The 21,605-nt window shown below is 31.6% G+C and overlaps 1 protein-coding gene across 13 annotated transcripts in view; it reads left to right on the forward strand.

Moving 5' to 3' along the window:
* The window catches only part of PTPRK (protein tyrosine phosphatase receptor type K), a 742,018-nt gene that overhangs the window by 360,797 nt on the left and 359,616 nt on the right, over window positions 1–21,605 (forward strand). For all 13 annotated transcript variants that reach the window (XR_012489194.1, XR_012489195.1, XM_074309869.1 and 10 more), the window contains exons 4-5: window positions 15,805–15,886; window positions 18,147–18,262. Coding sequence is in view for 11 of the 13 variants with exons in the window: in XM_074309869.1 (XP_074165970.1) it covers window positions 15,805–15,886; window positions 18,147–18,262 (198 nt within the window). In the remaining 2 variants the exon portion in view is untranslated. The remainder of the gene's footprint in view (window positions 1–15,804; window positions 15,887–18,146; window positions 18,263–21,605) is intronic.

Genomic DNA, 21,605 nt, shown 5'->3' on the forward strand with positions numbered 1-21,605 from the left:
GGTTCTGATAAAGGTCTCATTTCCAGAATATATAGAGAACTGACCCTAATTTATAAGAAATCAAACCATTCTCCAATTGATAAATGGTCAAAGGATATGAACAGACAATTCTCAGATGATGAAATTGAAATTATATCCACTCCTATGAAAGAGTGTTCCAAATCACTACTGATCAGAGAAATGCAAATTAAGACAACTCTGAGATACCATTACACACCTGTCAGATTGGCTAAGATGACAGGAACAAATAATGATGAATGTTGGAGGGGATGTGGGAAAACTGGGACACTGATACATTGTTGGTGGAGTTGTGAAAGAATCCAGCCATGCTGGAGAGCAATTTGGAACTATGCCCAAAAAGTTGTCAAACTGTGCATACCCTTTGACCCAGCAGCGCTACTACTGGGATTATATCCCAAAGAAATACTAAAGAGCGGAAAGGGACCTGTATGTGCCAAAATGTTTGTGGCAGCTCTTTTTGTTGTAACTAGAAACTAGAAGTTGAATGGATGTCCATCAATTGGAGAATGGTTGGGTAAATTGTGATATATGAAGGTTATGGAATATTATTGCTCTGAAAGAAATGACCAGCAGGATGAATTCAGAAAGGTTTGGAGAGACTTACATGAACTGATGCTGAGTGAAATGAACAGAACCAGATCACTGTACACTTCAGCAACAATGCTGTATGAATATGTATTCTGATGGAAGTGGATATCTTCAACATTAAGAAGATCCAACTCACTTCCAGTTGATCAATGATGGACAGAAACAATTACATCCAGAGAAGGAACACTGGGAAGTGAATGTAAATTGTTAGCACTACTGTCTATCTACCCAGGTTACTTATATTGTCAGAATCTAATACTTAACGTGCAACAAGGAAATTGGATTTACACACATATATTATATCTAGGTTATACTGTAACACATGTAAAATGTATGGGATTGCCTGTCATCTAGGGGAGGGAGTAAAGGGAGGGAGGGAAAAATTTGGAAAAATGAATACAAAGGATAATATTATAAAAAAATTACTCATGCATATATACTATCATAAAAATTTTATAATTACAAAATTAAAAAAAAATTAAATAAAAAAAGAGATATGATGAAGCCTAATAACCTTTTCTCAAAATATTTTAAGTGATAAAATTACATGTATAGGATTATAAAAGAAAGCAGTTATACTGAAGTACAGTAATCATTTTTTAATAAACAAATTCATGGATTTTGTATTTAGAATCCTGTTTTAGAATCTTTATCCTGAACATCAAAGCTCTGTTCTCTTTTAACTTTTTGAAATCTAGTTTTAGATTTTGTCAGTATAGGACAGAATTTCCTGACAATTAACTTTCTCTAAAAATGGAACAGTTTATCTAATAATGAAGTCCTTGTGAAAGAAAGGAGCTATTTATGCAGTGGTTGTTGACTATCTTTCAGAGATACTGTGCTAGGTATTCTTGCTTCAGAAGGAATTTTTGAGTACATGATCCCCTCCAGTTTTTCAAATACTGAACTTATTAGTTGCTAGGTGTTAGTAAAGTCAAATAGAAAAATTAATAGATTTTGGGAAGCAGAAAATAAAACTCAACTTAGTGTGTTAAAGTATATGAAAGTAAGATAAATAAAATGATTCATCTCATCTAGATAGATAACACAATTTAAATCAGGGAATTGATCAATTTTGACTATTTAATGAATTCTTTCCAAAAGGAGATTTCAGGTGATGAGCTTAGAGTTGTGAAGATCTGAGTTCAAATCTCTTATTTTCACCACATTTATTTTTTCCACATTCACTTTAGTTCAGACCTTATTACTTCTGGAGATGTTCTATTTCTTCCTCTCCCCCACCCCCAATGCATAGTATTGCTTAGTATATGCTTAATAAATTCATATTGAATTGAATCACACAATATGATAAAATTAATATAATAGTAAACATAATAGTGAATTATTGAATTGACATTTTGTTAATGTATTTGTGCACCCAAGGTGAAGGATTGGCAAATTGTCCTAATTTGGTGCCACTTCTTTTTGTGTTCTGGTTTCATTTATATTGACAATGTCAATATTGATATGTTCCATGTCTCTAGAAAGATTTCAACTCCTCAATTTTTGGATGTCTTTGCATTTCACAGTTTTAGACTATCAGATTATTTAAATCTGTACTCAGACACAATCAGTTCCTTCTCTGTGTATGGATAGAATTTTTCACAGCAGTTATAGATGATTGAGAATAACTGAGAATAACAAAGTCATTTACAGCTAGTCATTCTAGAACATTGCTATTACTTTGTATAAAGTATATTTCATGTTGTTCATGGAGGATTTTCTAGGTTTTTGTTTTTTTGTTTTTTTTTTTTTTCCTCTGAGAGCATACTGCTCATCATTTCCCAGAGAACAATAATATTCCATCACAAACACATACCACAGTTTATTGTGCCATTCCCCAATTGATGGGCATCTCTTCAATTTCTATTTTTTGTCTCAACAGTTACTTAAAGATAAGAAACTATAGAAACTGTGATTCATATTTACCTTCTGCTATTTTCTCAATTTTGGAGAAACAGAATAAGAATCAATAGATTCACTGATCTATTTTCTATATCTTGCATTATAAGAAGAAGTTAGAATGAAAACTAATAATGATACTTAGAATTTTTATGGAGCTTTAAGGATTTAAAAATATTTTAGATACATTTATTCTTTTACTCCTCACAAGAATCTTGAAAGGTAGGTGTTTTCATCTTGGTTTTATAGATGAGGAATCTGAAGATCAGAAAGGTTAAGAACTTGTCTAGGTTCCTCCATTGTCTAAGTTTTGAAATCATGTCTTTCTGATTGGAACTGAAGAGATTTTATACAAAATTGTTAGATCAACATGATGTAATCTAGTTGCTGCCAATTATTGTTGTTACCAATTATAGTGTAATTGTTACTCTTTTTGGTTTAATTGCCTGGGTTTGGGAAGGGGTAATGCCTAAGCTTTAACATCTATTCAAATCTCAACCATTCTTTGCTATTAAATTGAAATCCAATTATTTATTTAAATTTCATTTTATTATCTTAGGTTAATCCTAACCAGGATTACATACATTTCAAAACAACAACAACAATAAACTGGGATGGTTTGAATTTCCTTAATTCAGTGCTTTGATTATAAACAGAATTCTTTTACCAACCAGTAGACCAACTTGCTTTAGTTCAAAGACATTTTTGCAAATATAGCTGTATGACTGAGTTGATCAATTCTCCCATGTGCAAGGGTGGACTGTTGTGCTAAAATTCAAAAGATTCTGCTTGTCGACTGTGAGAAGACAAATGATATATCTCTAAGAATCAGGAAAAAATAGTACTATAATGCAATGCCATGTTGATAAATGAGTAAAAGAAATAGAAACCTTTACCAATGGTCTTTTATTTTTGTCTAAGGAAATTACCTGTAAATTTAACACAGATGGTGGAGCCACGATTACATAGTTATAAAAGTAACATTTTAGTGATGCATTTTCTTCACATTTAAATGGGATATTCAGGTTCTTTATTTCTTGGGGAAATACTTAAGACCAGTGCCTTCATATAGAAAATGCTTAATAAATGCTTGTTGACTGATTTGCCAACTCACTTTGGTTGAGGCTTTAAGTAAAGATTTTTCAGATATCTTGTGAGGTTTTAGGAATCCCTCTCCCCAAAAAGAGTAGATTTTTTTTTTTAGGTGATTTTTGGTTTCTTTGATTTTAGTTGCATCCTTTGTCCTTAAGAATGTTTCTCTCCCAATTCTCTCTCTTGTCATCTTATTGAATCTCTTTTTCAATGTTTAGTAGACAATACAATGAAATACTTATCTTTCCAACTTCATGTTAAACATCTTAAGAGTAATATTTCATCAACTAGATATCTAATACCATCGTCCATATCCCCAAACTGACTTTTCTGTTACTTTTACTGAGATTAAAAAAAAGAAAAAAAAGCAATTTAAAAAATTTGAAATATCTTAATTAATTAAGTTACTATAAAAGTGAAAAGGAAACCTTTGTTGTTTCATGGCTCTTATCTATTACCTAGACATAGTAGGTAGAATATAAAATAGACCTAAAGCTTGAAATATATAACTCCAAATATATGGGTACATCTCTGAATTTTGACTGATGGTTAATACCTGTTAACTAGGCTAAGAAAATATTTAGAAGTGGACAAAATTTAGTAAAAAGGTCAAAATTCTTTGAGGTAACATTTTTCCTCATTTAACTCAATTTAACTTAAAGACAAAAAAAAAAAAAAATGCAATGATATGCTTATCAGTTGGCATTAGTTCTGTGCACTTAATGTAATTGGGTATCTCCATGTAAATAAAACCTTGTATCCTCCCTCCCTTCCCTGTAGGATTTAAGGCAAATAATTGGTCTGTTTTCTTTTTTTGAGTGTAAGGATGTCAAGTTGTTGATATATACTTTTAGTCTTTTTTAAAGCATCAGGGAATTTATGTTACTTTTCAGAAATAGAATGTTATGATCAGGATCTGCTTCTGGGATATCTTTGGTCCCAAGATACATTGTGTTTTGATATTTTAGTATTGGGCTCTTTGGGGGGGGGGGGAGATATTCTTCCTCTTTCTGGGCTTCAGGAGTGAAGTCCAGGGCATATGTGCAAGAAAAACATAGCCATCTTCTAATATTTGAAGCATCGGCAAGTGAAGAGAAATTAGAATTGTTTTGTTTATCTAAAAGAGCACTAAAGTAGGAACCGTAGATGGCATTTTTATAGAGAGCTAGATTTTGGCATGATGCTTTGGTAAGAATATTTCTTATCAATTACAGTTTTTTTTTCCAAAATTCAGTAGGCTAGTTAGGGAAGTAGCCAGTTCCCTCTTATTTATTAAAGGTCTTTGAGCAGAAAATTGTCAAATAAATTACTGTGCAGATTCTTTTTCACATGTTAAACTATTTCGATAAACTAATTTTGTGTCTTTAATTCATTTTTTTGTTAGATGACTTACATTCTGAGATTATATTGCAAATTCATGACTCTGGGGATTTCTTATGCATCAAATCAGTTATATGACAATTATTTTGGGGCTAGAAAAGATGGGAAAATGTCAGACAACCAATTTACAAAGGAATTTAATAGAAAAAAAATTTATTAAGAACATATTGTCTCATTGTTAGCTGTTACTTGTTGCCTTGTTCAATTGCAAATTTGACCAGGTTAAAAATCTGATGTATTTTACAGCCCAGTATACAGAGTTTACCATTCCTTGAATAATAATGCACCTAGGCATCTATTTATCTTTTTGAGACTTCTCTCCATGCCAAATTTCCTCAGTTTTCTCTGTCAAAATTGGGATAGATGATGCATAAGGGCCCATTCCAGCTCAAATCTTTAACCTATGCATAGGAACAGTGCCTTCACAAAGGAGATTCTTTTCATTAAAAAAAAAAAAAAAAAAAAAAAAACCACCCTAGATTTAAAAAGTTTTCTTACAAGAGTTTGACTTGCGGTATTTAAGATCCTCTGGGGCCCTGTCAGCAGAAAACTGCCTCACAGCATCATTTAGCATGGAAATGAAAGTAATTATGTTTTTGTGGTTTCTAAATTAGCTCAGCAAAAGTATTCAGGACTTTCTCCAGGGAAAGTAACTTTATTATGTCAACAAAATTTTATGAATTAGGTAAAATGTATTAAATACCTTTGTCCTTTTTTTCCCTTCTTGGTGAAATTACCTTTATATAGAAATCACATTTATAAAAGGGCATTTGGGATACCTTACACTACAGTGATGTTTTAGCCAAAATTTTAGAGTCTTTTGAAGCCAGGAATCTTCAGTGTCTTTGTTAAATTTTTAGGATCTTTATTGGTATAGAAACTCTAATGAATGGAGGTCAATTGTGAATTAACCATTATACTTTTTTTTATGTGCTAATTGTAATAATCTATAGCAGAAATTTCAATTGTATATAATAGAAATCAGTATTAAAAATAGATACGTTTATAAACGCAGTTATATTTAATTTATGTTACCAGAGACCTGAGTGCTTTTCTTTTTTATTCTTTTTTGTTGTTGTTGTTCTTGAGGCAGTTGGGGTTATGTGACTTGCGCAAGGTCACACAGCTAGGAAGTGTTAATTGTCTGAGGCCAAATCTGAATTCAGGGCCAGTATTCTATTTACTGCCCCATCTAGGTGCCTCATAAACTAAAAATTTAAAAACAAAATAATTGAAAATATGTAAGATTATTACTTATATAAATTCAGTTCTGTTTACCTTTTTATGTTTCTCTTTAATCGTATTTGAAGATTCAATTTTCTATTTAGTTCTGGTTTTTCTTTTTTTTTTTTTTTCTCCCTGAGGCTGGGGTTAAGTAATTTGCCTAGGGTCACACAGCTAGGAAGTGTTAAGTATCTAAGACCAGATTTGAACTTGGGTCCTCCTGAATTCAAGCTGGTGCTCTATCCACTGTGCTACCTAGCTGCCCCCTAGTTCTGGTTTTTCTATTGGAAATAATTGAAAGTCCCCTATTTCATTGAAGGCCCATCTCCGCTGCTGAAAAATTATGCTAAATCTTGGTGGATTGTTGATTCTTGGTTGTAATTCAAATTCCTTTGTCCTGCGTAATATGGTATCCCAGGCCTTCCAATTCTTTATTGCAGAAGCTGCTGAGTCCTAGTAATTTCTCCAGACTTGAATTATTTCTTTCTGTTTACTTATAATATTTTCCTTTTGATCTTGAAGTTCCGGAAACTACCTCACCTAACTCTCCCCTTCCTGTCCATTCTAATTTTTAACATAAGTTTTTCCTCATTTACCACTTGTACCTCCTTTTCCATTTGGGTTGTTTTCATATGTCAATTTTTGACTTTTCTTTTCCCAGCTGTTGACTCTCTCTTGCCCACTCATCATTTCTTTGTCAGATTTTCCTTCTACATCTTTTATTTTTCTTTTAAACTCATTTATGAGCTTTATGAGCTCTTCCAAAAAATGCTCTTGGATTTGAGACCAATTTGTATGCCTCTTTGAGATTTTGCATATAGGCATGTTGTCTTGGGGTTTTGATTTTTTGTCACCATAGCAGCTTTCTGTGGTCAAGGATCTTTTTTGTTTCTTGCTCTATCTTCCTTACTTCCCTCCTTCCCCTTCTTTCTTTCCCTCTCCTTCTTTTTTTCCCCTTCCCCTTCCTTCCCTATTTCTCTTTTTCCAGATTTCTAAAGTCAAGTTCTGGGGCATAGGGGACACTGTTCCGAGCTTATTGTGTGGCTTTGAGTTTTGGGACACTTTGGCTTTTGCTTTGATTGCAGGTCCTGCCATATTTAGTAATTTGCTCGCAGCACTGAGGATAACCTGATCTAGTCTGGCCTTTTGTTGCCTAGTTTTCCAGGTTGGCAATTTGCCTTTTGCACTGGAATTGGAGGTTTCACTATATATACTGTGCTACTGTTGTATTTGAGCCAGGAGTGGTGGAGGTGGTGGTGGTGATCTTGTTTGCTGAAATATGCTCTCATTGGCTTTCTGGGTCATTGTTTGTGATGATGGACTGCTGCCCCCTCACCCAAGTAAGATAGACCTTATCCAAAGTCCAATCTCAAACTGGAAAAATTGTGTCATTCAGTCTCTTTGTAGTTTCTTTCATATCTGTATCTGTTCAGATGCTTGATTTCCTATTGTTTCCATAGGAAACTAGAGAGCTTAAACAACTTCCTGGCTTTTCTCTATCTATGAATGTAGTTCTATATTTCAGTTTATATGTACATATTTTAATTTGTCTAAATATTTTATTTCCTTGAAATATTTAAAATTTTTAATTTCTTAGTAAGATTATATTTATCTTGTACCTCTTCTTTTTAGAGGTAGGTGACTGTAAATGTGAGAATTTCAGTTGCAATCAGTCTTAGTTTGTGTGTTGGTTCATTTTTGCTGAACTGCTTTAATTATCTATTTTTCATTTGATTTTATTATAATAGATAATTTTCTTGATAGGTTTAGAGTGAAATATACATTTGGAAAAAATGATGTAAAATGAAAACTATTTTTTAAAAAGAAAAAAGGTGCTTTTTTTCCCCCTTTATGATAAATTTCACTTTTGGAGTATAGGAAGATTATTAAAATATCCTCTATTCATCCAAATTTTAAAACAAAAATGTCATTGGTGTTCATATATTTCGCAAATAATTGTTAACCGCAATAAAGTTGTCCTTATTCTCATTATTTGTCTCCTTTACACTATTTTACTCTACTCCTATTTTCAATCAGTTGTCCAGAAATGTTGCTACAGATGAAAAAATTAAATGAAAAGATCCATCTTCATGATTTCAGGTAATAGAGTGAAGGAGAGGGAAAGGCAGTTTGTGAACAAAGTAGAGCGCATTCAACACCTCAGCAGAGTGATTAGATTCTGTTTTTTTTTCCTTAAGTTTATTTTTGTCATAATGACAAATCCTAAAAAGCCCCCTCATGAGAATGACTATTCTATTAGAACTGACCCATTAGCACAAGATTTGTTTAATTTACAAAGTGGAACTCTTTCTACTTCTCCCACTTTTTTGAGGGACTGGTCAGAAAAAAAACTTTTATGAGTTGTGCGCTCTGTTGAAGTGAAAAAGATGATTAGATCTTTACCAGTCAAGAAATAGACTCAGAAATTTTCCCTGGCCTTTGTTAATGATGCAAAGCCAACACCTAATAGAGAGAAAAAGGTCAGTAAAAAGAGAAACTAATTATTTTCTTACAATCAAGAAACATTTCTTTAGTTTCCTTTTAAACAAAGGCCTAGATTTATTATACCCTCTTGAATGAAGTTGAATTTAAATGAGCAAATAAAATACTTTTCTCAGGGGTGCAGTAATCCCAGTTCCTAAAACAGTTTCTGAAACAAAGGAATTTTAACAATTTGGAAAAGTAAAAGTAGAGCCAGTCAATAAGTTAAAATAGCTTGCATTTGAATGGTAAGATACATAATATTACTTTTAAATAAATCATTAATATAATACAGAAAACCACATTTTTCAATATGTCACTGATTTGTGATCCACTGATGTCTTTTATTGCCCAGGTATCCTCATTCCATTCATGCTATAGTCATGTTTTTCATCTTATATGTTTGTTATCTGATATGAAATCACATATTAGGAAGCTAAGTGGCATATGGGATAGAACACTTAACTTAAGAGTCCTGAGTCCATATATGATCTTAAGATAGCTCATTAACTGTGTAATTTTGGTCAATTTATTTAATCTTGATCTGCCTCACTTTTGTCAATAACAAAATAAGTTATAAGAACACCTATCCTACAGGATTTTGGAAGACCAAATGAGGAAATATTGTAAAATATTTGGTGAATAATAGATGCCCCACAAGACTTGCATTAGATTCTCTTTTTTCTCTCCTCCCCCCCTTTCTTCCCCTTTTCCCTTTTCTGTCTTATTCTTTCATAGATCTTTCAGAGGATCTGTCCAATGTGCTGAAGGCATTCCTACAGATCATGGGAGGCACTGGAACATGTACCTGACCAGACCATTTCTCTTTTCTCCTGAAATATTTCCTTTAAATCAGACATTATATATTATTTCAATAGAGATATATGATATACTTAATAGGATTATAAATTTAGAGTTACATATTTTTTTCCTTTTTGATTGATTTTTCTTGTGCAGCATGATAATTTTGGTAAAAATTGCACATGTTTGCCATCTAGGGAAGGGTGAAGGGAAAGGAGGGAGAAAAAATTTGGAATACAAGAATGAATGTTGAAAACCATTTATATGTATGTTTTGAAAAAAAAAATTCCCCCCTGAGGCTGGGGTTAAGTGGCTTGCCCAGGGTCACACAGCTAGGAAGTATTAAGTGTCTGAGACCAGATTTGAACTCAGGTCCTCCTGAATTCAAGGCTGGTGCTCTATCCACTGAGCCACCTAGCTGCCCCCCTGTTTTGAAAATTAAAAAAAAAAAAATGTAGAATTAGAAACAACCTCTAGTGTTTCCTAGCCGATTTTCTTATTTCATATGTGAGCATCAACATTGTTAATTGAGTTATCTAGGGTCATACAGAGTATAATTTACAGAGCTGGACTTTTAACTTAGTTTCTTGGATTCCAAGTATAACACTTACTTTCTCCCCCACCCCATCTTCCATATAAAACCATTCCCAGTGTATATCACTCCATTGCTTTTTGGATTATTCAAAAATTCTAATTTAATAGAAACCATGGTGTTTGAAGATTCTCCTTCATATTGGTATCACTAGAATTATATTTTTGGAAAAACTGGGCATTTATTGTAAAAAGTAAATTATAATCATTAAAAATATAATAAAAATTTCTAAATATGCACCGGCTCCCCTCTCTTCCATCTATTCAATTCCTGACTTAATTAATGCCTTTCTGTAACTAGGTAGGTAGGTAGGTGTGTGTATGTGTATGTGTCTGTGTGTTTATGTATGTATATGGATTAATGGGCTGACTTTCCAAATTATAAGTCATAGTTTTTAGTAAGAGCATATCTTTTCTATTTTTTTTTCTATATGAAATATTAGGCCAATATTATTGAATATTTTTGGATACCATTTAGAAGGCCCTAAAATATTCTAAAGCTTGCAGAAAACATTCTCCAGAAAGACATAAGAACCTAAGGGTCGTCATTCATAGTTAGAGGATTATTGGCCACAGTTGTTTTTGTTGTTGTATTTATCTAGAAACACAGGCATCAGTGTATCAACATTCCCGCATATGACTACCCCCATGAGAAAAATCACTTTTAATAAATGTGAATCATCCTGCAAAACAAATCAAAGCTTTGCACATGCCTGAGAATGAGTATCTGGTTCTAAACATTTTTAGCCATTTCTATGAAGAAGAAGGTATATTTCTTCACTGGTCTTTTAAAATCATGATTGGTTGCTGTTTTTGTTAGATTTCTGAAATTTTACTGGTCATTTTCCCTCAGATTGTTAAAATTATTGATCAAATTATTCTACTTTTTCTACTTATTTCACTGAATATTAATTCTTATGATTCTCTGTATGTCTGAATACAGCATGTTTATAATTTTTAATTGTATAGTATAATTCATTTTGTTTATATGCCATAACCTGTTTAGACATTCCCAATTTATGAGAATTGATTTTCTTCCCAGGTGTTTGCTTCAAAAAAAAAAAAAAAAAAAAAAAAAAAGGTGCTGCTATAAATATCTATATATATTTTTATTTAGGAGTCTTTTCTTTCTAACTTTGAATTTTTGGGATACATGATTAATAATATCACTGCTTTAATACATATGTGTAATTTAATATCTTTCTTGTTATGATTTCAAATCATTTTGGAGAATAATTTAATTAGACCAATTAATATTTACTCCTGTGGTATATTAGTGTACCTGCAACCCCTCCAGTATTGGCTATATTTTTCTTTCTTTTTTAAGGATGTAAAGTGTAACTTCACAATTCAACTTTTTAATATGTTTATTTTCATTCCTCATTGGCACTTCCAACAGGGGCACACAAAATATTGAAGTTGAAAAGGCCATATATAAGGGTTTCAGTATGGTTGCTCATGAAAATTGATTTCAGTGGAATTACTACCTGGTCATTTCCATTTCATGTTATCTTCGACCCTCCTTCTATTGCTATCCATTATTTTCTCATCATAAATATTTTCTTTCATCAAACTTTCTCTGCATATATTATTCTCACTTATTTTCACTGCTCTGTAAGATACAATAGTCCAGTGGTTTTTATCTTTCTTCATAATGTTTTACAAAGCTTTCATGTCTTTCCTCTTTACAAGGCTATCAAGAATTTGGTAAGGTTAGGAAGTTTTTGAGCTCTCTTGAGTAACTCAGTTTTGTACATTTTGATGTTAGTTTGATGGCAATTTGCCACGATCTCAGTACCATTGATTAAATTAAGATATTTGTCATCTAATAAGTTTGATATTTTGAATAGTCTCCCTCTTCTCCTTAATTCTGCCACTTGTGTTAGGAAAATCAAGGTGTCTATACAAGATTGAAGCCTTCATTTAAAAAAAAAATACTTTTATTGATTGCTGTAATAAAAAAAAAACAAAAAAAAAACAAACACATAATTGTGAACCATAAGGTGATATAGTTCTCTCTTACCAAAGTAGACTGATACACATGTGGCTGAAAGAATATGCTTTCAGGCCTGTACTAATCTTTCCTAATTTGGTAGAATATAAACATAAATTTTATATTGCTTCAATAACCTTCAGAAACCTACTGTAACATCCATGTCATAATGAAACATATTTATTAGGCCGTAAATGAAATATGTTACTTAAGAATGCTATATTATTGAGCAGTAGTATTCAATGTTTTATTTACTGCTTTTCCTTGCCATAAAAACCTTTCTGTCTCTGTCTTCTCTTTATTAACATCCATTTGTTTCATTCAACAAGTATTGATTGTGTGAGAATAAATAAGAGTATGTGATATTATTTTTAAAGTACTTTACAAATCTTTTAGCACTGAACAAATCATTGGGAACTTGTTGATCATTGCATTGATAAGAATTCCTAGATTTTTAAAGTTGTTTTGTTGTTACTTTACAAATTCTTTTTTTTTTTTTTTTCTCCCTGAGGCTGGGATTAAGTGATTTGTCTAGGGTCACACACCTAGGAAGTGTTAAGTGTCTGAGACCATATTTGAACTTGAGTTCCTCCTGAATTCAAGACTGGTGCTCTATCCACTGCTCCACCTAGCTGCCCCTACTTTACAAATTCTACATCTAGTTCTACTCATTTTATTCTCTAACAATTTATATAAGTAATCACAGTTTTTCTGAAATTATTAATCATAATTCTTTAGGCACAATATCTTATTACATGCATATACTTTTAAATTGTTTAGTCATTCTCTTAAAAAAATGGATGTCCTCTTACTTTTTATTTCTTTGCCACCATAAAAAGTTACTACATTTTTATACAGATGAGTTCTGTTCTTCATTCTTTGATCTCTTTGAGTATACAGGGCTAGTATCATTATTGTGATTATTACATATTCTCATCACACCGTAAGACATGATGATAAAATTTTTATTGCTTATTTTTCTCTCGTTTCACACTGGTTAAGCTCTGAATACTTCTCATCATGCTGTGTATATATGAAATAAGATCTGAACATGTGGTTTTTAATGGTAAGAATTCATTTCTTAGGTGCAAGGAATAGATTATTTTCACCTTTTAACACTAACTTTTAGCAAAGTATCTGTATGTAATCATGACTTAATTAATATGTTTGTTCAATTTATTGAATGAAAATGGAGTGACTTGTTGAAAATGAAGTAGGAGACTGAATTTATTACTTACAAAGAGCACTCAGAGTCACTAGAATAGGAATTTAGGCTGGTAAGAGATATGAGAAGGTCTATGTTTCCTTGGAAAGTAGAGATAGCTATTTGTTTCTAAGAGCCTTTGCCATACTGTGACTTTTAATAAGTAACTACTCATTGTTCAGAGAATTGTCATTTACTCCCTTTTGTCCTGATGGATGCAGTATTTATATGTAGCCTACCAAATTTATCATACTATATGACAAATTTATTATAATTATAATTCAGAGTAGACCCAACCAAGTTACCCTTACCAGCTTTTACTTGGGCACATAAAATAAGACAAAGTTACTGATGATACATATGACTAAATAGGAGGTATTCTGTTTATACATTATAGGAAATAGCAGAATAATTATCTATATTGGTGCCCTTAAATATGTGAAGAGGTCTTCAGTGTCTTAGATGAGTCTTCTATGGGAAGACATACCCCCTTCTTTTTTTTTTTTTTTTTTTTTTTTTTTGTCTTTTCATTTATTTATTTATTTATTTTTGTATTTAATTGCTTAAGCGATACACAAAGTGATAAGTGAAGTAAGAGAAAGAAAACACTGGGAGGATAAAGGAAGTTCTGAAGGAAGATGATTTTGGAGTAAACTTTAAAACATAGGTTAGATGTCAAAGGTATAAAAGTTAAATGATTTAGAATAATGGTGTTTTTTAAAAATAGTAATTGCAGGCATATGAGAAGAAACTAGAAAGAAGACTAGAAGGAAATAAAGACAAACAAGATAATTTAAGAAAGTGTATGTTGAAATTATTGTATACTTTAAAAACAAACAAGCTGTATATAATGGAAACTTGAAATTTCATATACAATCATTTCCCTTTTTTTAGCTTTGTTCTGTAAATAAAATTATTTGTTTAATTTAATATTTATAATTATAGTAAAAATAAATTAAGAAGAAAGTAATTATGTTGATAAAGAACAGAATAAGTAAAAAGATAAGTAAGAAGGTAGCTGTGCATCCTTCTGATCCTTTCATAATATCCCAAGTGCTCAAGGTGAAAATTATTCTATAGACAGACTTTATTCATGTTCTATATAGCTCCTTGCCTTTATTCATGCTCTATATTATCCTATAATAATGCTAACATAACAATGATCTCAGAATTCATGATCTCAGATTTCATTATCAGAATTACAAATGAGGTAGGTTTGTATCCTTAGATCTGAATCCATCTTTACTATCCCACATTAAGATTTCTCTCTGCTTATCTTTGGTAGGGAATAATCTATCTACATTGTATTTCTCCAAAAAGTTGACAGTTCCATTCCCCCTTCTCCCATAATAGTTCCTTTGGAATGACATAATGGATTCATTTTTTTCCTCTCTAAAAAGATTCTTTCTCATCATACTTAGCTCAAATTATGCTCCTACTCCTTGGAAGTAGATCCTTGTCACTTCCTTACATACAGGCTTCAGTCTGCTGTTATTGCTATCACTGACCTCATTTCAATCCAATCCGGTCCAGTAAATAGTTATAATCACTTATGACACTAAGGAAAAGAAGATCATTTATTTGAATTTTTCCCAGTTCTTGATGTAATATTGTGCAGATCATATAACCCCCTTTCCTCCCTTTCTCTTATATCAGGAAGCTAAGGCTTGCTTTCTTATTTCCTACATATATAAGGAAGAGTTAGTGCAAAGAGTACTTAGATAGGAGCCAGAAGATCAGCGATCTTATCCCAAGCCAATTGCTCATGTCTTCACCCAATGATCTGGGGTAAATTTTACTTCTTCCAGCCAATGTTCTCAACTCCACTTTATATATTGCTCAGGTCCCATCTCCTAAAAGAGACCTTACTTAAATGTTCACTTCTAACCCTCCAACATGCTTTTTTTTTTTTTTTTTTTTTTGCACATATCTCTATACTTAACTGTGAATATATTGTCTCTTCTAGTACAGAATCACTTCCTTTCTAACAAGAATCTATATTCTTTTGTCTTTCTGTCTTCTATGGTTAACACATATAAGCCATTCAATAAATAGTTTAATTTTGTGTAATGATATTTCTCTGTCTTTCCTCCAGAATTTTTGTGAGGATCAAGTGAGATTTATTAATGAAATGTGATGAAACAAGCTTGCCCCATCCTTTTTCCATATTTATCTCCATTTTCAATGATGTGCATGTATGTGTATGTTTGTGTTCATGTATATTTATGCAACATAATTTATTTTTGGAGACCACATATTGCTTACAGAGATAAAACAGCAATTTTTAGTTGAGTTTTTTTAACTGACAACTTCATCTCAGAAAAAATAATTATTGTTCTCATATTCCTGTGATCCATCTGTGATTAACATTTAGAATGTGAGTAAAATCAAAAATGCAATACAATAAATACCTTTTAATCCTTATGGAAAATTCAGTGAAAATAAAAGTCACATCATCTTCTCTCCTTCCACAGTGGGAAATGTACAGAAATAAGTGTTGTAAACATTTTTCCTTTCATTCTGACAGGTAATATTTGAAGCTGAAGTCTCAGATGGGAGAAATGGCTACATTGCCATTGATGACATCCAAGTTCTGAGCTATCCTTGTGGTAAGTGTGATTAAAAGTTATGTTTTCCTGAGGCTTTTCAAGACCTATTTGATATTGGCATTGACTTGAGTTTTCATCACTTGATCACTTCTCTTTTTTCCCCCCCTGTCTCTAGAGTTTCTCTTTACTGCCTATAGAGAAACCATTTTTATATTATAGATTGTGTGAAGAAAATATTCCATCCCTATTAATCAGTTCAATTGTAAAAACTAAATAGATTCTTATTAAATGCAAGGCCATATATATATAACTACAGAATTTAAAAAGTATATAAATTACAGATTAAGTTTTATTCTGAAGTTTTTATCCATTATCCAATAGAACATTAGGTTTACTATAAGGAAAAGTCATTTTTTGAATTTATCTCAGTCTCATTGTAATATTGTGCAGATCACATAACCTTTTTCAAACTTCCCTTAGTATTTTCTCCTTTTTCATCAATTTGTCTAGATAATTGTTATATCTTCTGTGTACAAAGAACATTGACTTGAGATTTTTTTTTCTATTAAATAGAAAAGGGTGATAAGAATTCTAGCAGCAGATACAATTACTGACTGTTACATAGGACAGACTTTATCTGAACTTTTTTTTAAGTTCACAATTGAAAGCATTGGAAGAAATACACATACATACATATGTATGTACAGTGTTTGTACAGTGTGTACAGTGCCATGATATCTAGAAATATTCTTAAGATGTTCTTTAGGGGAAAAAAAAAAAGCTAAGTATAGGAATTAGTTTTGCCTATTCTAGTCTAAATATTCAAATAGATTCTTATGTCAAATTGGATTGCTGATTAATCTATTTTAACATACTTTGTTAACAGTTGTTTTACATGTTTTGGTTTGTGTCAAAATCTGGCCTATTTTCAGATAGGCATTCTTACTTATCTCTTGGTCAAATAGTATCCACTAGAGTATAAGAGTTACATAGAATTGCTAAACCCCGATTTAGGACAATTGTCCAGTCAGTCATAATCCTGACCCCAACATCTGAATATAAAAGGCCTTATATTACTGCTTTAAGTATTCAGTGATCTTCCATTTTAGGTTTATGTGTGTGTGTGTTTACATATACACTGTCATTGATGTGGAAGAAATATTATTAAAAATAGGTGTCATTGCTCTATTTTTAATGCAGTGGCACCTAATTACTTCTTCTAGTGTTTTCTAGGGAGCAGCTACCATCTTCCTAGAATCAAATACAGGCAGCAGAGTTTTAATTGTCTCCTCTAAGAATAAAGAAGGGGAAAATTTATTCACTGTAAGGATTAATAAGCATCATATATTCTTTTACAATGTTAAGGTGAGAAAATAAGTAGTATGCTAATCGAGTGATCATTTGGACCTTATAAAATATATGGTGAATAACAAAAGGCTGAACAAAAATTCTCTGACTTTAACTAAAATTTACCAATAATATGTGATTCAAATGAGCCCTCAATCCTTTTAATAGTTTTGTCTTTATTATTTTTTTTTTCAAAAGAAAGCATTAGAAAAGCTTTAGTTTTAACAGGTAATTCTGAAGAAAATATATCTGAGGGATTTATAACTCATATATCCATCAACTGTAGTCATCACTTTTGTCAGTATAATATTTCACTTGGGTGGCTTTCCTGAGGCAGTACAGACATGAAGATTTAGTCATACAAACTGTTACAATATTTGGTGGCACCTGAAATGCTATTTTCTGGGAAGCACTAGATAGAAAAAGCAATAGAAATTGTATTGTGTCAGGCTGATTGGTAGGAAAGAATGAAGGTATGACTAATTAAATGGGGTGTTTCGTCTTTCTTTGGCACTGGTATAATTTTTGTACATCAGATACAATTGAGCATGTTTTGGAAAGTTTGCATTATTTTGCCGGATGTTTCTGTGTTGTCTGCTTTTCCTTATTACCATTTGTAATGGTTTTATTATTTTTCACTTACTACTTACAATACTTGTTATCCACAATTATTGAATGTCATTGCATGTAGAACGTTATTTTTACTGTGGCATAAATATTCTAAGGAAACAAAGCTATTGAAAGGAAAGAAAAGGAAATTGTTGGTGAGGCAAAAGGAAATCTCTTTTCCTTGTGGAAAGAATATAATTAACTTTTTTTTTTAAAGGAAAATAGAATATCTTTGTTTTCATGGAATGTGTGTTGGGCAATTCTAGAATTACCTATTTTGTTAATCTTTTGGAAGTAAAAATATGTAATGTAAGATCTATGTGAATTGTGTTTATCATTTCCCCCTCCTCCCCTCTCTCTATAGATAAATCCCCTCATTTCTTGAGGCTGGGTGATGTAGAGGTCAATGCAGGGCAGAATGCTACATTTCAATGTATTGCTACTGGGAGAGATGCTGTGAATAACAAGTTATGGCTGCAGGTAAGGCTAACTAGACTGTTGAACTAATGTGGATAAATTTGTCAATGAAAAAGTACCAAAACCACTTGAGGACAGATTATATTTTAATTCACTTATTTTGTCATGCAACTTTTTTCTCCTTAGATTGAAGTGATCTTGTGAAGATTCATCCTTTTTCTTATTCTCCACTTGAAGATGTGAATTAATTTATGAAGTTATTTAAATACTGTGTCTTCTATCAGCTCTCAGTTAAATGTCATTGTTCTTCCAATTTATCTGTGTTCCACTTAAAAAATAGTTCCTTAGAATAGCTAGAAGTAAAAAGAATAAAAAAGATTTTTTTTTTCTTTTTAAAGTGCTTCACAAACTAGATTTACTAGAGCATGGTTCATAAGATGGAGAACTGTCAGTTTGATAAATTACATTTTGAGAAACCTTTGGGGCAATATTTCAAGCAATGTGTAGTCCAACAAAAGAAAATTAAATTGTTCATACTTTTAGGTGCATGATGGATAAATTCAGATCTCAGGGTCAAGGCTAGGTTAACTGAAGGATCAGTATAAAAATTATGCAGAAGAAAATAATATATGTAAAATGAAATCTGAAAAATCAAATCTGACCAAAGGAGGACACAGTGCAAATCAGAAAACAAATGTGCAAGTAAGTTTGGAGAAGATGGGAATAGGATGAGGAGATTATGTCTTGAAAGTCTTAGAGATTGAACCTGTGCAGGGAGAAATAACATTAATGAGGTTAATTTGAAATTCATAGACACTTATCAGTTGGGTGTTCCTAGATGAGTCATATAATCTTTGTGGAACTCAGTTCTTCATTTATAAAAATGAGACTGTTAGATTACATGTCTTTTAAGGTTCCTTACAGCTCTAAATATGAGTATGTTTCCTCAGTTCTTTAAGTCATAAAATCTTAAATTTATAAGTGACTTTACAGGACATATAGTCCAATCCATAGCTGATAGAATATTTTTTCTACAACTTGTATACTATGTGGTCATCTTACTTTTTCTTTAAGATATAAATGACAAAGGTCTTTTCTTAAAGACCTTTGGTGATAAAGAGCTTATTACCCACTTTTGGATAGCTTTAATTATTAGGAAGTTTATCAAGCCTAATCTGCCTGCAAATTGTCAGGATGAGGCTATATGTAGTAAAGTGGTCTGAGAACTATTTTATCCTAACTAGCTCAAAATAAAATAGAGAACCCTAGGGTGAACAAAATAAATGTGGAGATGGTGAGAAGTAAATAAATGGATATTTGTATAGATTACTACTTAGTCTGTTGGTGAGTGTGTTCATATTTATTGTTGCTTATCTTTTGGTTCTCTGCAGAATTACTATGAGCAGTAATTCTCAATTTATAGTTAGTGGATTAGGAAACTTTTAACCCTTTTTTTTTTTCCCCTGAAGAGTCTCTTTACCTTTAGAACTTATATAAAATTGTAATTGAGTTTATGCTTCAAAGAAACTTCTGGAAATGTATTTTTCTTTATATGTTAAAATATAAATGAATCCTTCAGATTGGCTTTTCCAATATACTTGTGAAAGGGCATGATCCCTATCTTCTCATATCTGAAAATTTGTCATGGAAAAGAAGAATTGGATAAGTATAGATTTTTTGCAATTCTTATATTTGAAGCAAACTTGTCAAATCTTTAAAGAGACATAGACAGCATAAGCAAATACTTGAGTATTAGTTAGAACTATCTAAATAAAGGCCTCTAAAATAATTTGTTTATTATTACCCTTTCAGTAGGGTAACATTAAAATCATTTTGCCCTTTAAATATCATCCATGTTGTTCTCCTGGTTCTACTCATATCACCCTGCTTTAGTTCATGTATGTCTTTCTACAATTTTCTAAAAAAAAAAAATCTCCAATAATTTCTTAGGCAGTATCTCAATAACATACATGCATATATGAGTGAGAGTATGTGTGTGTCAGTATCATCATTGTTTATCCATCCTCCCTTTAGGCAACCCCACCCTTTTCTTGTTCTTTGTCATCACAAAAACAAACAAACAAACAAACAAAAAACTGTTCTAATTTGCTATTTTTGAATGAGTTACCATCATCAAACATCACAAAAGCAAAACCAATCCATCTCTCTTTAACACTTTTTGGTCAATGGTTATTATTACAATCACTTTAGTCTTTCCATTCTGTTCACAATTAGCTCTTAATTCTTATTACTCAGTGTCTTCCTTGAAACTAGCCTCAAAGGTTTTTTTTTTACATTGAATGGTTATTCATTCATTGAAAATTCTCCCTAAAAATAGCCCTTTTTTGGATCAACATTCCTACCATTATTTATATGAGTTTCTATATTTGTGTATATCTTGAATTGTACAATAGGTAGTGTAACAATAGCCTCTGAACTGTTACAAATTGCAGACTTCTGCAAGCATGTTCTATTTCTCAAAATGACTCCTTAAATTCTCATCTATCCTTTGGAAGCTGAAGTGTCCAATAAATGGTTTCCACAGACGCTAATCCTACTTTGTATAGATTGACTGACATAATAGTAACTGTGGCAGATTTTTCAGTTATATTTCTTCATTTGTTTCAGAGACAAAACACTGGATGAACGCTTTTTTCAGGAAAAAGCTGATTCTTGAGCTGATTCACTTACAGTTTGTGTTAAGTGGAATATAAGCACCCTTCCATTTCACTCATTCTCTGATTCCTTTATTTACTAATGGTGAAGAGAATATTTCTTTAAGCTGTTAAGCTAACATGGATAATATGTCTGAATATAAACAATTGATTTGCTAAATTTATTTTCTTGATGTAGGTTTTCTATTATCATAAGATCCTTTCTAGAGGAACTTATATTTTGTAGTTCTTGCTTTATTTTAGGTTCTAAAACTTAATAATATGCTGGAGTTAAATTCATTTTTTTTATCTCCATATCTCAATTTCCTTCTAGCAGCAAATACTTCCTTAGATCCTGTTCTTTTTTAGTGAACTACACTAGATCTTCTGTAATTTTTTTCCTGCTCTCCTAATGAACATATTATTTAAATAAGCTCTCATTTTTTTTCTTTTTTCTTTTTTTTTTTTTTTTTTTTTTGCAAACATGATGGATTTTCATAACTTCCCTGTGAGAAGATAATATGGATTTCTCCTTTTTCTATATTCCAGTTCACTAATATTTTAAGATTATAGTGCATCTTAATATTTTTCTTAACCTCTGGCACATAAATTTTCCATTTCTTGAGCATTTTATGCATCACACACACATAATCACCCTTTTAAAAGAAGTCAAACGTCTGTTAATTTACATTCAACCAAAGTATATCAATTATTTACTTGCTTATTTAAATATTTTTTCATTGTATAGAATA

The sequence above is a fragment of the Sminthopsis crassicaudata genome, chromosome 4, assembly GCF_048593235.1.
Source record: "Sminthopsis crassicaudata isolate SCR6 chromosome 4, ASM4859323v1, whole genome shotgun sequence".
Lineage (NCBI taxonomy): Eukaryota > Metazoa > Chordata > Mammalia > Dasyuromorphia > Dasyuridae > Sminthopsis > Sminthopsis crassicaudata.